This window comes from Pteronotus mesoamericanus, unplaced genomic scaffold (assembly GCF_021234165.1).
Source record: "Pteronotus mesoamericanus isolate MK-2021 breed Mesoamerican mustached bat unplaced genomic scaffold, CSHL_Meso_final contig_116, whole genome shotgun sequence".
Lineage (NCBI taxonomy): Eukaryota > Metazoa > Chordata > Mammalia > Chiroptera > Mormoopidae > Pteronotus > Pteronotus mesoamericanus.
Window position 1 is genome coordinate 7,713,354 of NW_026555027.1, and position 21,196 is coordinate 7,734,549.

Here is a 21,196-nt window from a genome sequence, read left to right on the forward strand (position 1 = left end):
CCGCAGGCGAGCCCCGCTAAGAGCCAAGAGACTCGGATGTGGACACCTAAGAAACGTCCAAACCTGTAAGAATTTTTTAATGAGTTTATTTGCACCAAACTGATGTCAACTGCCAGGAAGCAAAATCTCAATGGACTGAGAAAACACGCCAGAGAAGGCCAGTTTTGCACCTTATTTTATTACATTAGAATCAGAGGCGTAAGCGGGTTCCATGAAATGCGTTGGTGATGGATGAGGGAGATGGGAGAAAGCAAAGTGGGGAAATCTCTGGAACTAGATCAAGGGAAACAGAGACACACACTTTTTTTTTTACCTTGGTGAGTATAGGATAGTGAAGAGTTAACAATTAACACGATGACAATTGATAATAACAAGGAGGGGATTTGTGGTTTCTATGCTGGTGCTGATTGTGCTTTCAGGGGTCTGGAAAACAGGAAATTACTTTGATATTCCAAAGGTCTGTTGTGCAGTATGTTATCTTAGATGCAAAAAGGCAACAGACAGGCTCAGTTAAGATAAAGATTGGCCTTTGTTAGAGAAAAATACCACCCTAGGACCTGACTACCTTCCCTGAACTACTTTTAATTAGGAAGTTTTACTTGCAGACCCTCCTGTGTGGTTACTTGAGGTCTCTTGAGTTTGTAAAGCCTCGCTGCAGGCCTCCCCTGAGCTTGTCAGGTTTAGCATGTGGCCCCTTTTTCGTCCATAATATCAAAGGGCAACTTCTGGAAGCCAGAGGAAAGTCTTCCCCTCACCAACTACGGACAGGACGCACCACGTGCCAGCGGACAACCTTCTCTCCTTTCCTCCAAAGGCCGGAGCCCCGGCGTAAGCTGCCAGGGCTCTCACTGAGAGATGGCAGCCTCCCTGCCCCGCTCGGCTCTCAATCCGTGCACGACCCAGGAAGACAAAGAAACACTCAGCCTTTGCAAAGAGCCCAGGCAGCTGTGTTTAGCTTCGCTCTCGTGGGCCAACCGCAGCCCAACTGCTCTGATGGGTACACCTGGCAGTGCACGCCCCTCCTCCTGGGCTCACCCGTCACATTCCCTGGGACAACCAGCCTCCAGAGGAAGTCAGCCCCCCAGACACCTGGCCAGGAATGCAAACCTGCTTCCAGCCTCCCACTCACAGGAAAGGAGGGGCGGGGTGATTAATGCGCCCTTCCCTGAAACAGCACCTGGCCTGCAGAAAGGGGATCGCCTGGCTAACCACCTGGGGAGCAGTGAGAGGGACCTGGGAGCTGAGGAAGGCTTATTCACAAAGGACGCTGTGTCTTTTACACTAAAGAACATTCTGACAATAATGACCCCAGGGAGACTGTAAATATTTTAAACATGTGCAAAGCAAGTCAAGTGGCTTAAACCCACCCCTCCCCCACCCCCCTAACAGGTTAAGCTACCAACCATGGGACCCGCTGTTTGGGTTCATTTCCACCCACAGGACACACACTGCAACCCACGCAGGACCACAAGTCAGCACAGCACGGAGGCACGGGAAATGTTGGCTGAACTGAACTAGCCGCTGGCTCCCTGACCCCGCCAAGGCATCAGGTGACACTAGGCTTGGGGCTGGGGGACCGACCATCCCTGCTGCCCGGGGCTGTGGGGATTCCTGGGAAGCAGGACTTTCAGCACTAAAACCGGCCAAGTCCCTGACAAGCGGGGTGAGTTGGTCACCCTGCTGTGACCCGGAGGTGCTCTCGGTTTCTAGATAACCTCCTCAGCACACAGTAGGTACGACCCTCATGTCCAGATAGTGAAGAAAATAATGTGGACTATCCGTTTTGCAATGTCATTCAATGCCATCAAGGGGAGAGGGCACAATGAAATGGCACGTGAACCTTGCTCCTTACAAGGAGAGCTCAACCAAACCCAGCATCACAGCTCAGAAGGGCCAGGCTGGGGACAGCGATGCCCCGTGATGCCGCCTGCCATTCTTGTTACAAAATCTTTCAAAGGAGAACAGGAATCGCCCAGTACCTGTGGTAGAGTTTCTTATACAGATCGGTGTGGCCAGCACTTATGTTCAGTTTCATAAAGCTGGTGGCCCCGCTGTCATCTGCTATTCCTTGGCTAGAATAAAAACTATTCCTAAAAGGGACAGAAAATCGTATTTAAAATTCCGGTTACGCCGTTAGCGATCCCAAATCCTGTGCTATATCACAATACTCCTCCTGCGTGAACTTCAGATTAAGAAACATGCCTTAGCATTTTGGAAAACAAAATCACAAGTTCTAAACAAGTGACTGTGTGATAACCATCTTTTGATCTGTTAAACCTGAAGTGTCAGGTCAAGTCTTCCATCCATCACGTTTCTAATCGAGTTTGGATTAGGATAAAGAAACGAAAATGGGGACAGACTTATAGATGGAGAGCAGGGTGACAGCAGGGGAGGGGAGAAGTTAGGGGGTGGAGGGACTGAGCAAAAAGGAAAAAGGACCCATGGACGTGGACAACGGTGTGGTGATTGCCGGGGGAGGGAGCTATAAGGGGACTTAATGGTAATGGAAAAAATACAACAGAGATTTTTTAAAAAGAAACAAGAACAAGGATGTGTATGCACATAGGATCTAACAAAATTTACAGAGGTTAAAATGTCCCCAGTTATAAATGCAGGTCCGGGACAGGGGCTTCACTATGTCATTCAGCCCTGCAGTGGGCGATGGCATTTTGAAGTGTTTCATTAGCTAAGGTGCCAACGTTCTTATCAAGTGGTCACACAGGGACACTCCAAGGAAGAGATGACTGTATTAAAATCACACAGCCTTTCCTCGTGGAGCCAATGGCTGCCAAGCATGTGCCAGGGACGCTCTGCTGAGCCCTGGCTGGGACTCCCTGGGAGGGGACACTCCCTTCTCCTCCCTCACCTTCCCTGTGGCTGTGTGCAGGAGCGAATTCTCTCCCGTGTGAATCTGATGATCAATTCTCTCTGGTTCAATAGCCTTCATTGCCTCCCACGTGCATGCTGCGAAGGCGCTGCAGGAACTATTCTGCTGACCTACACCATCCAGCCCACCCCCAAGCTCACCCCACCCCCTGCCCCCACCCCGGTGTAGGCCCTCCCTCAGCATCCTGGACCCTGGCGACCGCAGCACTGGATGGCCCTGAGTAACCAGGAGAGGATGGAGGACGACACAGGGCGGGGTGGCAGGGCGCCACGTCCACCGGATGAGCAGCTCTGGGAAGGAGATGACTGTCCACAGCTAGCACTTCCAGGGAGGGGCAGCGAGAACCGCCAGTCTTTCCTGGGTTTCTGCTGCCTGGCGCTGCCCCCGGGGCGCCCCCGCTCCACCCGCGAGGCCGTGCGGCTCCGCACTCACCGGTAGCCCATGTCCTGGCACGCTGCCCGCCCGTAGCTCTCGGTCCAGTCGTCTAGGCACACGGGGTGCCAGGACTTCCTCTGAAACGAGTACACCTGGAGGATGAAGTTTGGGCCGTAGAGACGAACTGCGTGAAAAGAGACGGCCCGTGAGTGCCAAGCGATTGGCCCAACCTCCGCAGGAGCCCCCGCTTCCCCAGGACAGAAACGCGCGGAGGTGGCCGGGTCCCGCTCCCTGAGGCGCCGGCCGCTCCGGAGGGATGCCACCAATCTCTCCTTTCCCAGCTGAAAGGGGCTCTATACCCAGAACAATCAAAAATAGCGGTTCAGACAAAGCCGTGTACGCAGGTGTTCCCAGCCAAAAGGTGGAACCAGGCAGAAACAACCCAGGCATCCGCCAGCAGACAAGTGCACACTATGTGGTCCATGTGCACAAAGGAATGCCACTCGGCCACAAAGGGGACAGAAGCAGCGACACACCAGAAACATCCGTCAACCCTAAAGACGCTGCTGAGTGACGGGAACCAGGCACGAGGGGCTCGTTCCAGCGCTGTGGTGCATCCAGCATAGGAACTCTGCAGAGACCCAAAGGAGGTTAGTGGCTGTTTAGGGCTTAGGGGCTGGCAGGAGCGATAAGGGGGTGCCAGCTCAAGGATCCCTTCTGAAGCAACAAACATAGTCTAGACTTGGTCACAGTGATGGCCACACCTCTCTGAATAGGTAAAATCCACGGAATTGCACACTCCCAAAGGATGAATTTTATGGTAGGGGAATTCTGTCTCAATAACGCAATTTGCAGAAATAAATGAATAAGAGTAAAGGTTTTTGAAAAATGCTCTTTCAATAATCACTTCAAGTCGCACGTGGACCGTCTCTCGCCCAAACCCTGGGCCCAGCCAGGGCACCCAAGGATGTGCCCAGGACCTCGTGTAAGGCTCTGCCTCAAAATTCATCCACATTTTGCCCAAACCACTGCTTTTCAGTTGAAAGAGATCACACTATATAAATACAGTGTGAGCCCCTTCCAGTTCCATTCCTTTCTCTCCCTAGAAGTAGTGGCAACTCCGAATTCTGAGGCTGTTTCGTTGTGTGGGAGAACGGTACGTGGGGACTCACAGAGTGGAGCCCTACATGACTTGGGTTGACCGGAGCATCATGTGAAACCATGCTCTGTGGCTTGGGGGGATGTGTGTGGGCTAGACATGTCAAATGCAGGACCGGCCATCCTCAGGCCTCATTGCCCCCTCCTGTCCGTGGCCCCTGGCTTGCTGGACGGCCTGACTGACCTTCCTCTGTGAACTCTCAGCCTCGACCTAACGATTTCCCAACACTTGGTGATGAGCGACTCCGCATGCCACATGTGAGCTAGCCACGTGTTCGGTGAGTGGATAAACACACTCTGCCGGAGCCGGACAATGGGATATTATTCAGGGCTAAAAAAGAAATGAGCAATCAAGCCATGAAAAAGGGGAAACATAAATGCATATTAACTAAGGGAAAGAAGCTAATCTGAAAAGGCTACATGAAGTAGGAGTCCCACTCTAGGACATTCTGGACAATGCAAAGCCATGGAGACAGTAGAAAGATCAGGCGCTACTTGGGGTTGGGGGAAGCGAGGAGGGAAGGATGAACAGGTGGAGCATAGGGGATGTTTAGGGCGGTGAAATTACTCTGTATGACACTATAAATATGGAGACATGTCATTATACATTTGCCCACGGTATCGAGAGTGAGCCCTACTGTGACCTCAGGACTTTATTTATAATAATGTATCAATATTGACCCATCAATTGTAACACATGTACCACACGCGTTAGTGGGCCAGGTCCCCAGGAGGGGGCGCTCGAGAGGCAACCACACATTGATGTTTCTTTCCCTCTCTCCCTCCCTTCACCTCTCTCTAAAAAATAAATAAATAAAATCTTAAAAAAAGACATTTCATTTTTGATTTGTGGATAATTTGGGAGATTTTTTCCCCTTCCAACTATCGGCATTCAGATGCTGACTAGGAAGACAGTCCATGAACCAGTGAGCTGGTGGCTGGTCTCTAGCAGGCTTTGCTTTTTTTTTAAGCATCATGATTTTTTTCATTTTACCTACGTATAATGGACAAATAAAACTTTTACAAAAAAGTTTTTTATATACGTATTTGAGGTATACAACTTGGTGTTTCAAAGTCTGCATGCATTGTGAAATAATTGCCAGAGTCAAGCAATATATGCATCACTTCAAGTTGTTTCTTTGTTTCCTTCCCTCTTTCCCTCCTGCCTTCCCTCCTGCCTGCCTTCCTGCCTTCCTTCCTTTTGTGGTGAGGACGCTTACACCTGCCCTTTTAGCAAATCTCGGGTGTCCAAAACAGTATGTTAACTGTGTCACCTCCCGTGGTCCTTCCGTTCCTCTGCTGACGTTTTAACACTCACAGAAAGCACAGCAATAGGCGTAGAAAGCAGAATGAATGTTAAGAATATGCATATTATATATTTACTTATGTATGCCCTTGGAAAGAAAGCTCTACACATTCTGGAATGTTCTCCACGGGCTGAGTGGTGTTCTTTAATGTCCGAAGACGTGCACCCCGTGGAAAAGTATTTCCACTCTACAAGGTCAGATTAGAAGCACATCACAAGTGTGTTCTGCTCTACTATAGATCACATGCATCACGTTCGTCTACTTTGTTTTATATGCATAATCGATATGGAAATTAGATAGTACCACCTTGAGGAGGACCTTGCCCATGACAAATGCACGACCCTCCGATGCTGAGGTTTACTTCTGGGAAAGTTTCCCACCATGTGCTCACGTACTTGGCACAAGCATGTGACAGCGAATGGCTGGCAGCACTAAACTTCTACAGGGAAGAGACTGGTAACGAGGGCACATCACACAGGGAGCTCTGGGCAGCTGAGGGAAAGGGGGAGGAGCCCGTGTCCCGATTCCAGGATGCTTGTCAGCAAGTGCCACGGAGTCAGCTGGCTGGGAACCACTGGGAAATGGCCTTAACATGCAAACAATATTTGCTTTTTTTTATGCAAAATATAAGAAGCAAGACACTCATACTAGTTGTCTCCAAGATAAACCGTAACTGGCTGGTGAACAGGCATGTATGTATATATATGCAGTGTGTCTGCATGGCAGTGTGTGTTTGTATATGTGGTATGCATACATGAGAGTGTGTGTGTTTGTATACGTGGTGTGTCTACATGAGAGCGTGTGTTTGCATATATGGTGTGTCTATGTGAAAGTGTGTGTGTATGAGTATGTCCTTTATATGTGTATTTGTATACAGCCTCAAGAACCCCCCACTCCATGTAAGAAAATGGAGACAAATATTATCTATCATCACTAAAATAAAGGTAGGCACCATGTCGAAAGTTTGAGGAGTGTGCAAACACTCCCAACCGGGAGCTCCTGGCACAGAGTCAGAGGCATTCGCTCAAGGACACAGGTGACCACGCAGGTGGGAGAGGCCGCCCCGGGACCCCGGCTTCCTCAGGGAGGAATCCCGGAGCCAGGACGGATGGCACCTCCCATACAGGTGGCCCGACGTGGAAGCGAGGATGTGCAGGAAGGGAAAGCTCGCTGAGGAGGACCGCAGGGGAAGGAAGGTGACCCCCAAGTGGACGGTCTTTCCCCAGCGTAAATTGTGTGAAGCACTATCGGCTCACAGGTATGGCTGTCCGTGACAGCAGTCCAGCCCCGGTACACAAGCGTCACTTCCCCTGTGACAGCCACAGAGAGCTAGTGTGTGCTCCAGTTTGCATATTACCCCGGTTGCTCATTTTCACTGCTGTGCAGGGACATCCTATGCAGACGGGAGTGGGCATGTCCCAGGAACTGGTCCTGTCCTGTCCCTCCCACTGCTGTGTGATGCAAGGCGAGGAGCACACCCTCTCTGAGCCTGTCTCCTCCACTGAAAATTGGGGTTAACCCAAGGGTCCAGGTAGGGACTCAGGGTGGAATGGACCTCTGTGTGGGACACGGGCCTGCGCCATCACGCCCCCTGACATGGCGGACCCCGGCCCCTGGCCCCTTGGCTGTGTGCAGTCCCCCGCTCACCGCACTGGTTCTCGTCCTCCCCGCGGGGACAGTGAAGTATCCCATCGCACCAATGAGAGGCGCTGACGCAGGTCCCCGAGGAGCCGCACTCCATCCCCGACACTGTACACTTGTTCTCCGCTGGCAAAGAGATGGGAGGGAGGCACCTGTCAGGCTCAGAAGCCAAGGAAACCGCCTCGCACCCACTAGAGTTCTGTCGTCCACCCCTGGAAGAACCCTTCCCCTGAATTTTAACAGGGAGGGGACACGTCCTTGCTGCAACCTATCACAGAAAAAGGGGCCGCAGGCCAGTGATGCGGAGCCCTCCTCTGAGGGCGAGGGAAGACTCCTGGCCTTGGACAGGCGGTGCGTCTTCCCTGCACGGCCCGAGGCTCATGGAAAAGAGCTGGTGCCGGAGGGGCGGGGGGTGGCAGCACACCAGGCCAGCAGCGGCCACAGCGGTACACACTGTGATGCAGGGGACCGGGTGTGGCCCCAAGGCGGGGAACCTGTGCTCAGAGTGCCAGGTGGCACCGAGTGCCCCAAAGCACTGGGTAAACTTGAAATGCTTCTCCCACCATGTGTCAACACCACCCAAATGGCACGGGGTTAGGGAGAAGCATGCCACCCAGACAAGGAGATTGCTAGCTTCCAAGAATGGCTACGCATGCCTCACTGTGACTAAACAGAAGCAAAGAGAAGGCAGCTCGTTTTGTAAGAAAGGAAGGTCAGGAAGGGCCATGGGAGGGACCCCCATCCGGGAGAGCAGAGCCACGGAAGCGTCAGCACACGGCGACGCCCGTGCACCCAGCCCCAGCCTCGAGCCGCGCCCTCCCCAGCTTCAGGGTGGCTCCATACTTACTGAACTTCCAGAGCAAGACAGCGGCTACCACGGCCCCGGCGAGGACGGTCACCAGGGCGGCGGAGATGCACAGCGCCTTCTTCGTCTCTGAGGGAAAGACACATACTTACAATTTATTGCGAAGACTTTTTTGAAGTGACACGCTCAAATTTTACCCACTACTTTTATGAGATGGCCTATCAAGAAATAATCATTTTGTATGCACTTAAAAATGTGACTTTTAAGGGTGTATCCTCGGAGGTCTTCACTGCTCCATTAAACTAAACCTGATGCTTTTTGGAGACCAAAAGCAGGAAGCGATGATATAAAGCAACGCGTAATAAAGTTAAGCTCTTTTAAAAAGTATGGTCTTCCCCTGGCCAGGCAGCTCAGTTGATTATGGCATCATCCTGATGTGCCAAAGCTACAGGTTCAATCCACAATCGGGGCACATACAAGAATCAACCAATGAATGCAACAAGTGGAACAAGAAAAATCAATGTTTCTCTCTCAAATCAATAAATGAAAACTTTAAAAAAATTTTGAAGTGTGATCTTTAACAGGGGAAAGAAGGGACAGGGTCAAGGGACGTGTACAAAGGACACATGGACAAGGACAATGGGGTGGGGATTGTCTTTGGGAGCAGGGTTTGGCCCAGGCAGCGGAGAGCGATGGGGGGGAAATGGGGACACCTGTAATTGAACAGCAATAAAAAAATTTGAAAAAAAATAAGGTCTTAAAATTGTTAAATCAATGATTAATGTAAAGGATTGCCTGAAAGGGTAAAAGTACTTTGCTTCAGCATAAGTACAAGCATAAGTAAAATAATAATAATAATGTCCCCCAAATTGTCACCCTGTCCAGGTCAGTGGTACTGAAGGCAGGAAAACTGTCTCGTTCAAGGCGGTCAGTGAGTGATACTACGGACACACACTGACCTGTACCAGCCACTAGCCACGCGTGGGTGTTTGCACGTCTGTTAATTGCAGCCCAATGACTAAATAGTTAGGTAAATTCAAGTGCTCAGCGGCTCCTGGGGGCCACGGGCTACCCTGCTGTCACTGTGCCAAGTTCTGCCAGGAAGCGCTGGCATCGGCCCTTCAGTCTGAGAGCAGCAGCATTTTCAGCTAAGAATGAAGACTCTGGGAAAGGTAACCAGTGTTCGGAGGTCAAAGTTAACTGACATGCTGCTGTGGGTCAGGAGGTGAGCCCAAAGTTGCAGAAAGGTTCAGAGGGCAGCTCCAGACACCCCGATGCCCAGCCGTTCCTCCGTGGGGCGCAGCCCCAGGCCCAGGGGTCCCTCTTCGGAAGGAAGGCGGAGAGGTAGAGGGCAGATGGCGGAGAAGGCATTTAAACAGACCCTCCAACCGCCGCGGTTTACCCAGGAGGACAGCAGGCTGGAGAGGGAGACCGCATGGGGAGGCCTGGTGCGCCCCCAGGTACACATTTGCGCTCCCGAAGGCAGGCAGGGCAAGTTCAGCTCTGGAGTGGACAGACCGGAGCTGAGCCATGGGGTTGGGGCTCACAGCCACGCCTCTGGATGTTATCACATTCTTCGCATTCCAGTCTGTTCTCAGGCTGTAACAAACAGGCTTAGGGACACCTGGGGAGCCTGCGGACCAGTTGCCTGGCGGTGGCCCATCACCAGAGATTCCGATTCAGATGGGGACAAGGGAGGCAGGAATCTGCAGCTCTGACAGGCGGGCGGGTGAGGTCAAGGCCACTGGTCTGAGGAATGCCAAGTGTCACCATGCCACATAGCAGAACTTGGCCCACAGTGACTCCGTCTTAGGCAGGCAGCCTGGAGTCAAAGAGGCCGCGCTCTCTGGAGAAATCCCAAATGGCCCACTGGCCCAGGATAGTCGTTTCCTTTGGGCGATTTCCATGTGTGTCGCTTTATTTAAGAAAAAAGACAGCTTGCCTGGCGGGTTAAGGGATATTAAATTGGGCAGCCGTAACCTCTCGGGTGTGCGGCAGGCAACTTGCCGGCCCTCACGAGGAGCACGTGGGCAGTGCGTACTCCCGGCCTGTCTTGGATGGACAAGCATTTTACAGTCTGTGTCTGTTCGGTCCAGACTTGACTCAGGACTGGCTTGCAGCCGTGTCTGCTGTTGAGTTTAATGATGACCTCCTGTTCACTTAGCTTTATCCTTATCAATTTAGTCGATCGCTGGTTCAGCCCTGCTGTTTCTAGTGCTGACTCTCAATAGCACCACAGGCTGGTTGACCCTCATTCTCCAAAACCTAAATTGCGAGATGTGTATACACTTTGATTCAGTGTGAAACACCCGTGACTGTAGCTAATGCAAACAGATGCATGAAGTCCAAGAATGCCCCCTTGTACTCCCGATGAGGAAATCTTCTGATTAGTGCTAAATAACTTGAAAAGTCTTATCAGGGCTCTGACGAGGCTACACGCTGCACAATTCCAACTCTGACACTTTGGAAAAGACAGGACTATGGAGACAGCAAGAAGATCAGTGATTGCCATGCGTGGGTGAGAGAGAGAGAGGGATGAACAGGTGAAGCACAAAGACTTTTAGAGCAGGAAATTATTCAGTAGGGTCCTGTAAAATGATCACGGGCACATGTCATTATACGTTTGTCAAAACCAACAGAATAGAGGATAAAAATGGTATCACTCTAATGTAAAACTAGGACTTCAGTTAATAATAATGTATCACTATTGGCTGACCGATTTGAACAGGTGTCTCACACTGAGGTAAGACAACAAGAAACTTTGGGGGTGAGAGAAGGAAGTATACATGGACTCTCTGCACTCAAATTTTTTATAAGCCTAAAACTACTCTAAAAATAATAGTATGTTATTTGAAAAATACTTCCAAGGCCAAACATTACCCTTATAAAATATACAGGATCTGAGAGAAGTAAGGCCTGCTTGAGTGCGGTTGTGGGGTAATAATATGGCTGTTATAATTTATAGTTTTAATTTGAACATTTCACCTAACATGTTATACGGTGTGCTTGGGTGTAATAGTGTTATGTCACAGAATTACATGCTTACGATTTTGTAATAAAAAAGGGTGTTATTTGTGCCGGCCCCTGTATGCTTTATATGGTATAAGCCAACAAAATGTTCTAAAAATAATACCAAGGTAAGTTCAGTAAGCTATTTTAGAGTTTAAAAGGCAATTTTGGAATGCAAAATCATACGTGTAGGTTCATAGTCTTCTCTTACAAAAGTAACTGACAAGAGATTTATATTCCTGTCCAGCTGCCTGTGGTTACCAGGTTTTCCCCCGGAAAAGTAAAAACATACGCGGGCTCTTTCGGTCGGCCTGTGTTTTAGTCACTGGTACGACTACCACCCGCTAAAGGTGCTGACCTCAGGAAGGGACCCCTGGTTTCTGAGCAGGGTCCTCTCTCTTTAGGAGGCAGGTACCACTCTCAGGGGTTCCTTAACCCCCTTCACCTGGCCTCCTTCCCACCACCCTGGCCGCTAAAGATCTCAGGCTAGCATCTCAGCTGGATCCTTCTTGGTTTGGGGCCATCTTGTGCACTGGAGGATGTTTAGCAGCATCCCTGGCACCCACTCAGGAGATGCCAGCAGCAACCAATTATGCCCGCCGCCAATTATGACAATCAAAACTGTCTCCAGACTAACATCCCTGGGGATCAAAATCACCCCTGATTGAGGACCATTGGTCTCCACCTACCCAACCACCACCAGAAAGACAGCGTGGGAGACAAGCATTGCCTTGAGCAGAGACAGTAATGGAGAGGAAAGAAGAAGCTCACAGGAAAGGAGAAGAGACAATTGAGGGGGAGGAACCAGGGAGGGGCAGCAAATGCTGGAATAAAGGAGACCAGAAGTTGGCAAAGAGAACGAGCAGCCAGAAGGAGCCCCGTGAAGGGGGAGGGAAGCGGAAATGCAGGAGTGACGGCCAGTGCATGTTGACAGCTGGGGAAGTCAGCCAGGGAACAGGGGTCCCCAAATAACACAGGTGCTATTTCAATTATTTATGCTGCAGGGAGCCCATGCAAATTCACTTTATTATTCAGCGCCAGTTGTATACACATGCATGCACATCTCCCCAGATAGAAAAAAAACGCTGCCCATGCCAACGTTAGTTGGGACAGCCACTGCACTGGTCCTAGGAGAGGACTAGCTGTTCCAGTCCACTGCCCCACTGGGCAGTTCTTAGCATGAATGAAGACAAAGAAGGGGTCTGGAGCGGAAGAAGACAAAGTCAAATGCAAAGGAGATGAATGAGAGGATATAAGAGATGTGCGATCAAATGACGAGCAAAGGAGCCCTGTCTGGTGGGGCTCAGTGGATTGAGTGCCCACCTGAGAACCAAAGGGTCACTGGTTCGATTCCCAGTCACAGCACATGCCTGAGCTGCAGGCCAGGTCCCCAGTAAGGGGTGCGTAAGAGGCAATCGCACAGTGATGTTTCTCTCCCTCTTTCTCCCTCCTTTCCCCCGCCCCCAAAATACATAAATAAATAAAGGCTTTTTTAAGAAAAAGTGATGAGCAAAAGATACAGGGTCATCGATCCCTTAGCTCTCATCTCTATGGCCCACATAGGTCTGTCTATTGGTCATTAAAGCCAAGACAATGTCACATCTCAACAACCACACGAGCCCCTTCATTGCCTAGATACAAAATCCTCATTGAGCATCTTAACCACAACGGGCTGTATGTGTCTAGTGCCCTACACTAGTGCACCACAAGGGAAGACGAGATAGTTTATTCCTGCATCCAGAGCTTGCCGTTTATTTATTTAAGATAAACAACACAGGCAAGGAACAGTGAGAGGAGCCCATCCTGAGAGACCATCCTGGGAGGCAAAGCTGGGACAAGGGAGTTAAGGGAGCACCAAGATCTTTGCAGCCCACACTCCCGAGAAAGGCCCCAGGGCAGGAGGTGACACCTGGCAGCAGCCAGCTTTGACACAGAGGAGGGAAGGGGAAGGGCACACTAAACAGACCTGCCCCCGCAGCAGGGGAGAGCTGGTCACAGAGCGGGTGAGGACAGAGAGCCCGCTAGAGAAGACGATGGACCCCAAACTTGGGTTCCATTATAGGAAATAAATGCAAAAAGGGTCCTACTTGAGGTGCACGGTGTCCCCGATGGGGATTTGGGCTGCGTGCGGATGGCAGGTGTCGAAGTGCTCGTCAGAACCCTTGGGGTGTAGTGCGGTACCGCGGGTGGGTAGTAGTGGGCCGGGTACACCGAGAAGGCTCTGGCGGCCACGGCGGGCTGCGGTGGGTACAGGCTTTCAGGCTGGTATCCGTGGTTTTCGTAGTAAGGCCCGACGCCTGGTGGTAATCCCTAAACAAGTAAAAAGAAGATGAATAATAGGAAACCCTAATGACCCTAAAGGTTGAAGACAGGGTCTGGTACAAATGACACCCCTTTTTTATTACAAAAATCTTTTATTATGAAATCATAAGCACGTAATTCTGACATAGCAATATCACACTCAAGCACAACACATGGCATTTTAGGTGAAATGTTCAACTTAAAACTATAAACTCTTACACCCGTACTATTACCCTACCAACCACACTCCAGCAGGTCTGCCTTCTGCCGGACCCCGTACACCCCCTGGCACTCGGACAACACCCTGGAAGGGGTCAGAGGATTCTTTTAGGGCGTCTATAATTACGCCAGAAGCTAAACTTACCTAGAGTAAAAGCTAACCAGATGTGTTAATTAATCGTCAATAGAGAGTAGTTTTGTTTGTTTGCTATTCATTTTTTTTATTGAGGTATAATTGATGTGTAATATTATATCAGTTTCTGGTGTACCACATAATAATAATTTGATATTTGTACAAACTGTGAAATGATCACCACAACAAATCCAGTTAACTTTCATCACCACACAGTTACAATTTTTTTTTCTTACGATGAGAACTTTTAAGATCTATTTCCTTAGCAGCTTCCAAATATGCAATCCAGTACTGTTAGCTATAGCCACCATGTTGCATCACGTCCCCAGGACTCATAACTGGCAGTTTGTACCTTTTTGACCCTCTTCACCCATTTCATACACTCAGTTTTTATGAAAAAGTATTTACGTCTGGGAATGAGTCAGTACCTTGAGAATGGGGTGCCAAGTGATGAACTAGTGATGCCAGAACTATAAAGACACCCATTTTGCAGAGACATGTGAGTAACAGAGGTTAAGAAATTTACTTATGCATGTTATTTGCAAATTCCTTTTCTATCTCCTCTTATAAAAATGTGTCCTGTTTACTCACCATCTCTTATTAATGGGCATGCACCTGGTTTACAACGGGGGCTGCTTAGCAGTTCTGCCTAAACAATTTCCTTCTATAGCACATGCATTTTTTTGGAGAGTATGGGGACTTCTGTGGCTATGTCCCTGTGGGCGGAATTTCTGGGCCCAAACCCCACCAGCCTACAGTCTTCCCCACATCAGCGGCCCTCAGTCACCCACTGGCTGGGAGGCCACACTTGCCCCATTCTCAGCACCTGAGGTCCCCATGCAAACCTTCCCGCTCATTAATTTCTCCGCCTATTTCTTATTGATTGCGATTTCAGAGAGGACTAGAACTCTGAACAGAGGCAACACAACGCTGAGTATTTTAAACGGAGCCTCCAGGGAAGCGTGATTATAAAGCAGTGAGCCACTGGCAGGTTCTCAGCTTAATAACTCACCAACACTCTCCTTCAGAAGTCTAAAGATTATGCATCTAAACCAGAGCTGCAGACAGGAAGAGAAAATGAGATGCAATCTCCCATCTAAATGGGCCACCAGAGGCAAAAACAGGCAGCACGTGTGTGCGGCCTCTATCGGAAGCATCTGAGAACATGCCGTCCACCCCGAAAGGCTGCCGCAGGCTCGGCCGTTTGTCCCTGCGGGTTCCCGTGCAGTAGACTGGAAATTTAAAATGGGCCCAGGGAATACATATATACCGGTCACAAGTAAAGGAGTGTTGGGGGCCTGGGGGACAGGTGTATTTTCCAGATATAGGATCTAGAAAATGGTTGTTAACCACGTCCCTTTACTAAGTGCACCTACTCCCAGGTATACAAGAGGTAAAATGAGCCAGTGAGAAGTGACGGTGAACAAGGATAGCGCATTTGTCTCCCATGGGCGGCGGTGGGGTTCAGGGAGAGCCCCGTCCTGGTGTATCAGGAAGCTGGGCCACACAAAGGTCTGCTGGCCCAGCCATGCTACCCGCTTTCCCCCCCTGCACTTACATCCTCTTAGCACCATCCTGCCCCCCCAACGGGGCCCTGTCCTCTGCCCCATCCCCACCCTCAGAACAGGGAGAGAATAGGCCAAGGGGAGGACCTACCTCTCCCCACACCCACCCACGGCTTTGAGGCCCTCGTCCGTGCAGCTGCTGTGTGGCCACACCTGACTCCTGCTCACCTGTGATGAATGGAAACCCTTGGCCAACACCCACGGATCATACGCAGGCCCGACAAACAGCTCTGAACGTGCTGAGCAACACACGTCCCAGGAAATAACAGAAGGAAACAAAGAAAAGTCCAGGAAGGTAGTGGTTAATCACTTACTGAGTTTAAAGCCATCCTGACTTTATCAGCTGCATCAGGTAATGGTAGGTATTTGGAATGTTCAAGGTGATCTAGAAGAAAGAATGATAAGACTGTAATATTTCCATACCAGTTAGCTTCTGGGAGATCATTTGAGAAAGAACTAGAAGGCTGTCTAGGTGAGAGGTGCCTTTCTCCGGAACCAACAGCCATGCCCTCCCAACAGCTGGTCACTGCAGAAGTCTGGGGACACAGCCACGCCCTCCCCTAGGCGACCTCTGCCTAAAGGAGATTCTGGGGACCAGAAGCACACACAAGGTGACTCAAAGCCCCGGGTTCAGCAGAGGCTACAGGGAGGCAAACCCCTGGGGCCAGCTCCCAGCACGGCCACTTCCTGGAGGTATCCCTGGGCAACAGCTGGACCTTTCTGAACCTCAGACAGGACGGATGGAGTCACGGGCACTGTCTTGTTCATTGCGGATTCAAAGAGAAGGTGCAGGCAAAGCCGGGCGCGAGTGACGGCAGGTGCCGTCAGACGCTGCCTCACTCGCTGCTGCACAGAGAGCACCCGCGGGCACGAGATGAGGGAGGGACCTCCCGCCCACCCTGAGCAGGTGGCCTAGAACTTAGCACCAGGTAGAGGCCACGCCTGACTTGTCAAAGAAGCCATATGGAATCTTCCATTTCTCAATAAACATATGTAAAAATTAAAATAAAACAAAACGCATCCACACCCACCCACTACTCCATGTACTGGCTTAAATCCAGAAATGAAAGAAATTCAGAACTAGTTCTTTGGACAGTTTCTCAGGAAAAGAAAGCCCTGGGCCGTCTGTTTGCTGATGTCTCTGAATGGTCCACAGTGAATTGTTCCCATCTAGAGAGACCGCCAACCTGAAAAGCTCTATAGGGAAGCCCCATCTGACGTCACTCTCGCTCTTGTGAGCCAACAAGGGCCTTTCCCTGCTTTCTGGCAATGACCACAGACTGTTGCGAGGAGGTCACGCGTCCACCGGCCACGCCTCCCCCAGACCGCGTCCCAGTGAGAAAGCTCTGGGCTTCGAAGCTGGTCAGATCAGGTCTGCCTATGTTCCAGCTGTAAAGTGCCAGGTACACAGTAGGTGCTCCAACGGCAGCAGGCAGCACCGCGTGTGGTGAAGCCTGTGACCCCTGGGACTAGCCTCTGGACCCAGGCCCCAGCTCGGTCCTTCACTAGCTGTGACCTGCGGCAAGTCAGTTAATGTTTCTGGACCTCTGTTTCCTCGTCTGCAAAAAGGAGGTAATAGTAACACAGACCACCCGGCTGTGGACCTCCCGGCTGTGGGGGGTGTGAGGTGAGCTGATGCCAGTGAAGCTCTTCATGCCTGGCACACAATAAATGCCACAGACATTTCTCTTTTATTTATTTTTTAAGATTTTATTTATGTATTTATTTAAGAGGGGAAGGGAGGGAGGAAGAGAGGGAGAGAAACATCACTGTGTGGTTGCCTCTTGCACATCCTCTACTCGGGTCCTGGCCTGCAGCCCAGGCATGTGCCCTGACTGGGAATCGAACCCTTTGGTTCGCAGACCAGCACTCAGCCCACTGAGCCACACCAGCCAGGGCCTTCTCTTATAAATAAAAGTGGTTGAAAGGCTGATAAATGTTGAGCAGTCTGCTGGGGGAGTGGAGGGGAGCCACTCACGGCATTTGCAGATTTGCATCTGGTAAGTGCTCCAGAGCTACCAGTGAGAAGTCAGCGAGCTCTGGGAATCCAGCAAAGCCAAAGGCAACAGAGCCTGCTCCAGCACAGCTGCCTTGCTGTCCTCTTAGCAAAATTATTATATGACTCACTAACCTAAAAATAACAACAGGCCCTCACTGGTGTGGCTCAGTAGACTGAGCACTGGCCTGCAAACCTAAACGTCGCCGGTTCGATTCCCAGTCAGGGCCCATGCCTGGGTTTTGGGCCAGGTTCCCCAGCTGGGGGTGTGCGAGAGGCAGCCAATTGATGTATCTCTTGCACATTGGTCTTTCTCTCCCTTTCTCCCTCTGTACCCCTCCTTCTAAGAAGGAAATAAATACAATCTTTTAAAAAATAAACTAAAAATAACAACATGCTATGAAAAAAAGAAATACAAGGATGGTTTTCTCATCCTGGGAAACCTTGGTGAATAGAGCCCCTCGAATGCACCAGATCATTTATTTACTCTTCATGTAGATAAAATATAAGAACCAGTTCATATTGATAGCATTGAGATTTTTTAAGATTAAAAAAGAAGTTAATAGCTTTCTGGGCAAGAAGAAAAAGAACTGATCAGTATGCAAGGGGAGGGGTCACCATTTAGAATGTAAATATACCATTTAAGCCTTTACATGGTGTGATTATCACATATGCATACACCTTTCCTGCCTATGCCCCCTAAGCAGAGAGCCTTCCAAGACTTAACATCTACGCAGTAAGCTCCTCCCCACTCTGGTCTAAGCAGGAATAAACTCGTCGCCTTCCTAAGATTACTTTCAAAAGAGCCCTGGCCCAGCAAACATTCTTGCCCCTCTGGTTTGTCTGCTCTGGGTGGCAGTCACTGCCTGTGCCTCTGAGCTATCTCACCAGTTATAGGTTTGGATGAAGTTTCAGGAAATGAACATTCGATCCCATTGGCGGCTTTCCCAGGTGAGGAGCCCTCTGAAAGGAATCGATGCTTCAAATCCAGGCTTCCTATTCATTCAAGATCCCTAACAGTGAGACAAGGAAGCCGGAGCGGAGAGGAAGGCACACAGTGGGCTGCGGCCGTGAACGGTCCAGCAAAATCCCGGGGACCCAGAGGAACGGCCGGATATTCTGCCTCATCCAGCGATCCCACAGCCCATGAGACTCAGAACCAAAAACACCGAGCGCGCCTAGAGAAGCTCCCCCGACTTTGGAATAGAAGACTGGACTTGTGCTGCCTACATCGTTCTCAGGCCAAGCAGAAGGGACAGGAATGGCCTCACAGTGGAGCTGGGTCTGAAAGAAGACCCCGAGAGCACCTTCCGTCCGACTCCTCTCTTCGAACGGCCGGCATGTCCAGGCCCACGCAAGACAGCAAATCTCCAGCTGGTTCCTGAAAGGAGCCAGGCCCCTGAGACGGCAGGAGAGAGAGAGAGAAAACACTGCACCGTGAATGTCCTTTCCTGTCATTTAAAGGACATGGGTGATTGTACCTCCTTCCAAATGCCAGCCACAATGAAGCACTTTTCCTTTAAGTGATGAAAAGGCAAATTATGTTTCCAAGGTCCTAACCCCACCGTGTTGTCAACCAGCTCCAGTGTCCTGTGGGTGAGTCACATCCCAGAACACGGTCGTTTCGGTCCGCTGTGGGCCTTCCTTTCAGGGAGCTCAGTCACACCTGAGTCACCTGCGATCGTGCCGTGGACTACTACTAGCTGCACCTCATGACCTAATAGAGCTATTCCCAAACAAGAAGAGTCTCTTCCAATAGTGTCTTTCCCCTGGACATCCCAGCATACAGTGGCTAGAGACTAATTTGGAAAATCCCCAAACTCATACAAACAAGCTCAGTCTCCCAGATACTCCCACCCAGGGGCTCAGCGCTGTTCCTTATAACCAAGGCTCCGCCCACCTCACCACTCGCCCCCAGTCACGCATTCGCTGAGGCACAGAGCCCCACTGGGTGCCTTCAAGGGGCTGCAGGTGTGACAGGCCCATAAGGCCCACCTTCCGGGACCTCAGATTCTATGTCCCTTCTTCAAACTCCAACGCCAGCAACCGCAGCAGATATTCCCTATCCAATGGACAAATGACCCACGAGAGTCCCTTATGCCCAAATGCTGAACAAAATCCCATTATACAAAAAGATGCTCTCATATCCATTGGGGACGTCATACACTGTTAAAGTTCACAAGCAGTGGTCGATTTAACTAACAGTTCAACACCAGCACGCATAAGGGAAGTGGACAAATGGCACACACAGTGACAAGAGAGACAGACAGAAACAGACAGACATCACCTCAGGAGAAGCATTGCCTGCCATGTCCTCATTTCTTTTCTGATGAAAGCCTCATTGTTCCAACAAACTTTTTAGGGCAGGCTTTGGGTGTGGTCCCTTTTTATTTTTACCTTTTTTTTTTTTTTTTAAATCTAGCTGGTATCATCTAAAGGAACTATTCCAGTATTCTTTGAGTTCCAAAGGCCAAATGAGTAAGGTGCAACGTAAGAGCGAGAGAGCTGATAGCCTGTAACTGCACAAAACCCCACAGGTTCCGGGGTGCAAAACTGAGCGCACGCCGAACGCGGCAGGCGGTCCCCAGTGCGTGCCTAGCGTGACGAACGGCCCAAGGTCTCTCCAGGAGGCAGTGGACAAAGGCCACTGGCTAAAGAACTTGCTCCCCTGGATCTGTGAAACAGGGATAATGTAAGTAAGCGGGGTTGTCCCAAGGACGTGCCCAACACACGAGGGGCGCTCAGCAATAACACGACAGCAGCTAGGATCTGCCTTCCTCTATCAAAGGGGCTGTGGTGTGGAAACGGGGCTCTGTTTACTCTGTGTAAATCTAAAAGACAAAACCAGGATCAAAATGGTCAGAGTGTCAGGAAGGTGGGCTTAACTCAACCCAGGGAAACCATGTTTCCAGCCATAAGAAAGTTCAGATGTCCACTGGGTTGCCTTGGAAAGGACAGAGCTATCAATCCTAAAAATGTTTGATTTAATACTGGCAGATCATTTCTCAAGAATATTCTAGAACAGAGCTGGGCTTTCACTCGGAGGCCAGACATGATGACCTTCTCTTCTGTGTGGTCAGAAACTCGAAGAATGAAACCCACCCTGCCTAGGAAACCCAGATGCAGGGCTGAAATGAGGTCAGGTGCGGCGCCCGGCCAGGAAGGCCCCTTCAAAGGCACTGACCTTAGAGGGAACCTGACGCTGGGTCGCGAGCCACATGTGAACCAGCAGCAATAAAGACTGGGCCTCGTTTCATCTTCCAATTCAGCCCTCACTTGGAAATATGTTTCTAGCGAACGTCCACTAAACCACCATTGCCACGCCCTGTCTCCTCACCCTCCTCGAGCGCCTAATTCTTCTGTCCATGCTGTCCTTGCGTGAACTTCCAGCTTCAGCAGACACACCCGCAAACATGCGGTGCCTCCAAACATTTTGTCTTATCACATTTCTGCACCCACGCCCGCTCTTGAATGCCGCCCTCCCTCCACCCCGCACGGCTGCCTGATGGCTCCCTTCCATCTGGACACCCAAACCAAATGCCTGCCATTGTCACCTAGAGAAAATCCTTTCCACCTCCTCCCTGGCTCACGTCCAATAAAAGCAAAAGCATGGCTTTGGGTCACCTTCTTTCTTCAAGCTCCCCTACCACAAAATCAGTCAGCCTTTCTCCCGAGGTGCTTCTGCTGCCGCCGGTGACAATTTCCCCACGTCCCAGTTCCTCTTCTCCTGACCACTGTCCAGTGGCCAGGGCAAGCCAGGTCCCAGGCTGGGCTCTTCTCCATCCTGACCTCAGACTCCT

At 50.5% G+C, this 21,196-nt stretch overlaps 1 protein-coding gene across 3 annotated transcripts in view; it reads right to left on the minus strand.

The window, feature by feature from the left end:
* TMPRSS2 (transmembrane serine protease 2) overlaps positions 1-21,196 on the minus strand; it is a 34,203-nt gene that overhangs the window by 9,624 nt on the left and 3,383 nt on the right. For 2 of the 3 annotated variants that reach the window (XM_054578598.1, XM_054578580.1), the window contains exons 2-7: positions 15,715-15,785; positions 13,270-13,492; positions 8,216-8,302; positions 7,375-7,494; positions 3,320-3,446; positions 1,980-2,090 (exon numbers count right to left, since the gene is read on the minus strand). In XM_054578598.1, coding sequence (XP_054434573.1) covers positions 1,980-2,090; positions 3,320-3,446; positions 7,375-7,494; positions 8,216-8,302; positions 13,270-13,492; positions 15,715-15,729 — 683 coding nt within the window. In that variant the 5' untranslated portion in view covers positions 15,730-15,785. The remainder of the gene's footprint in view (positions 1-1,979; positions 2,091-3,319; positions 3,447-7,374; positions 7,495-8,215; positions 8,303-13,269; positions 13,493-15,714; positions 15,786-21,196) is intronic. The other variant, XM_054578591.1, reaches the window with a different exon arrangement.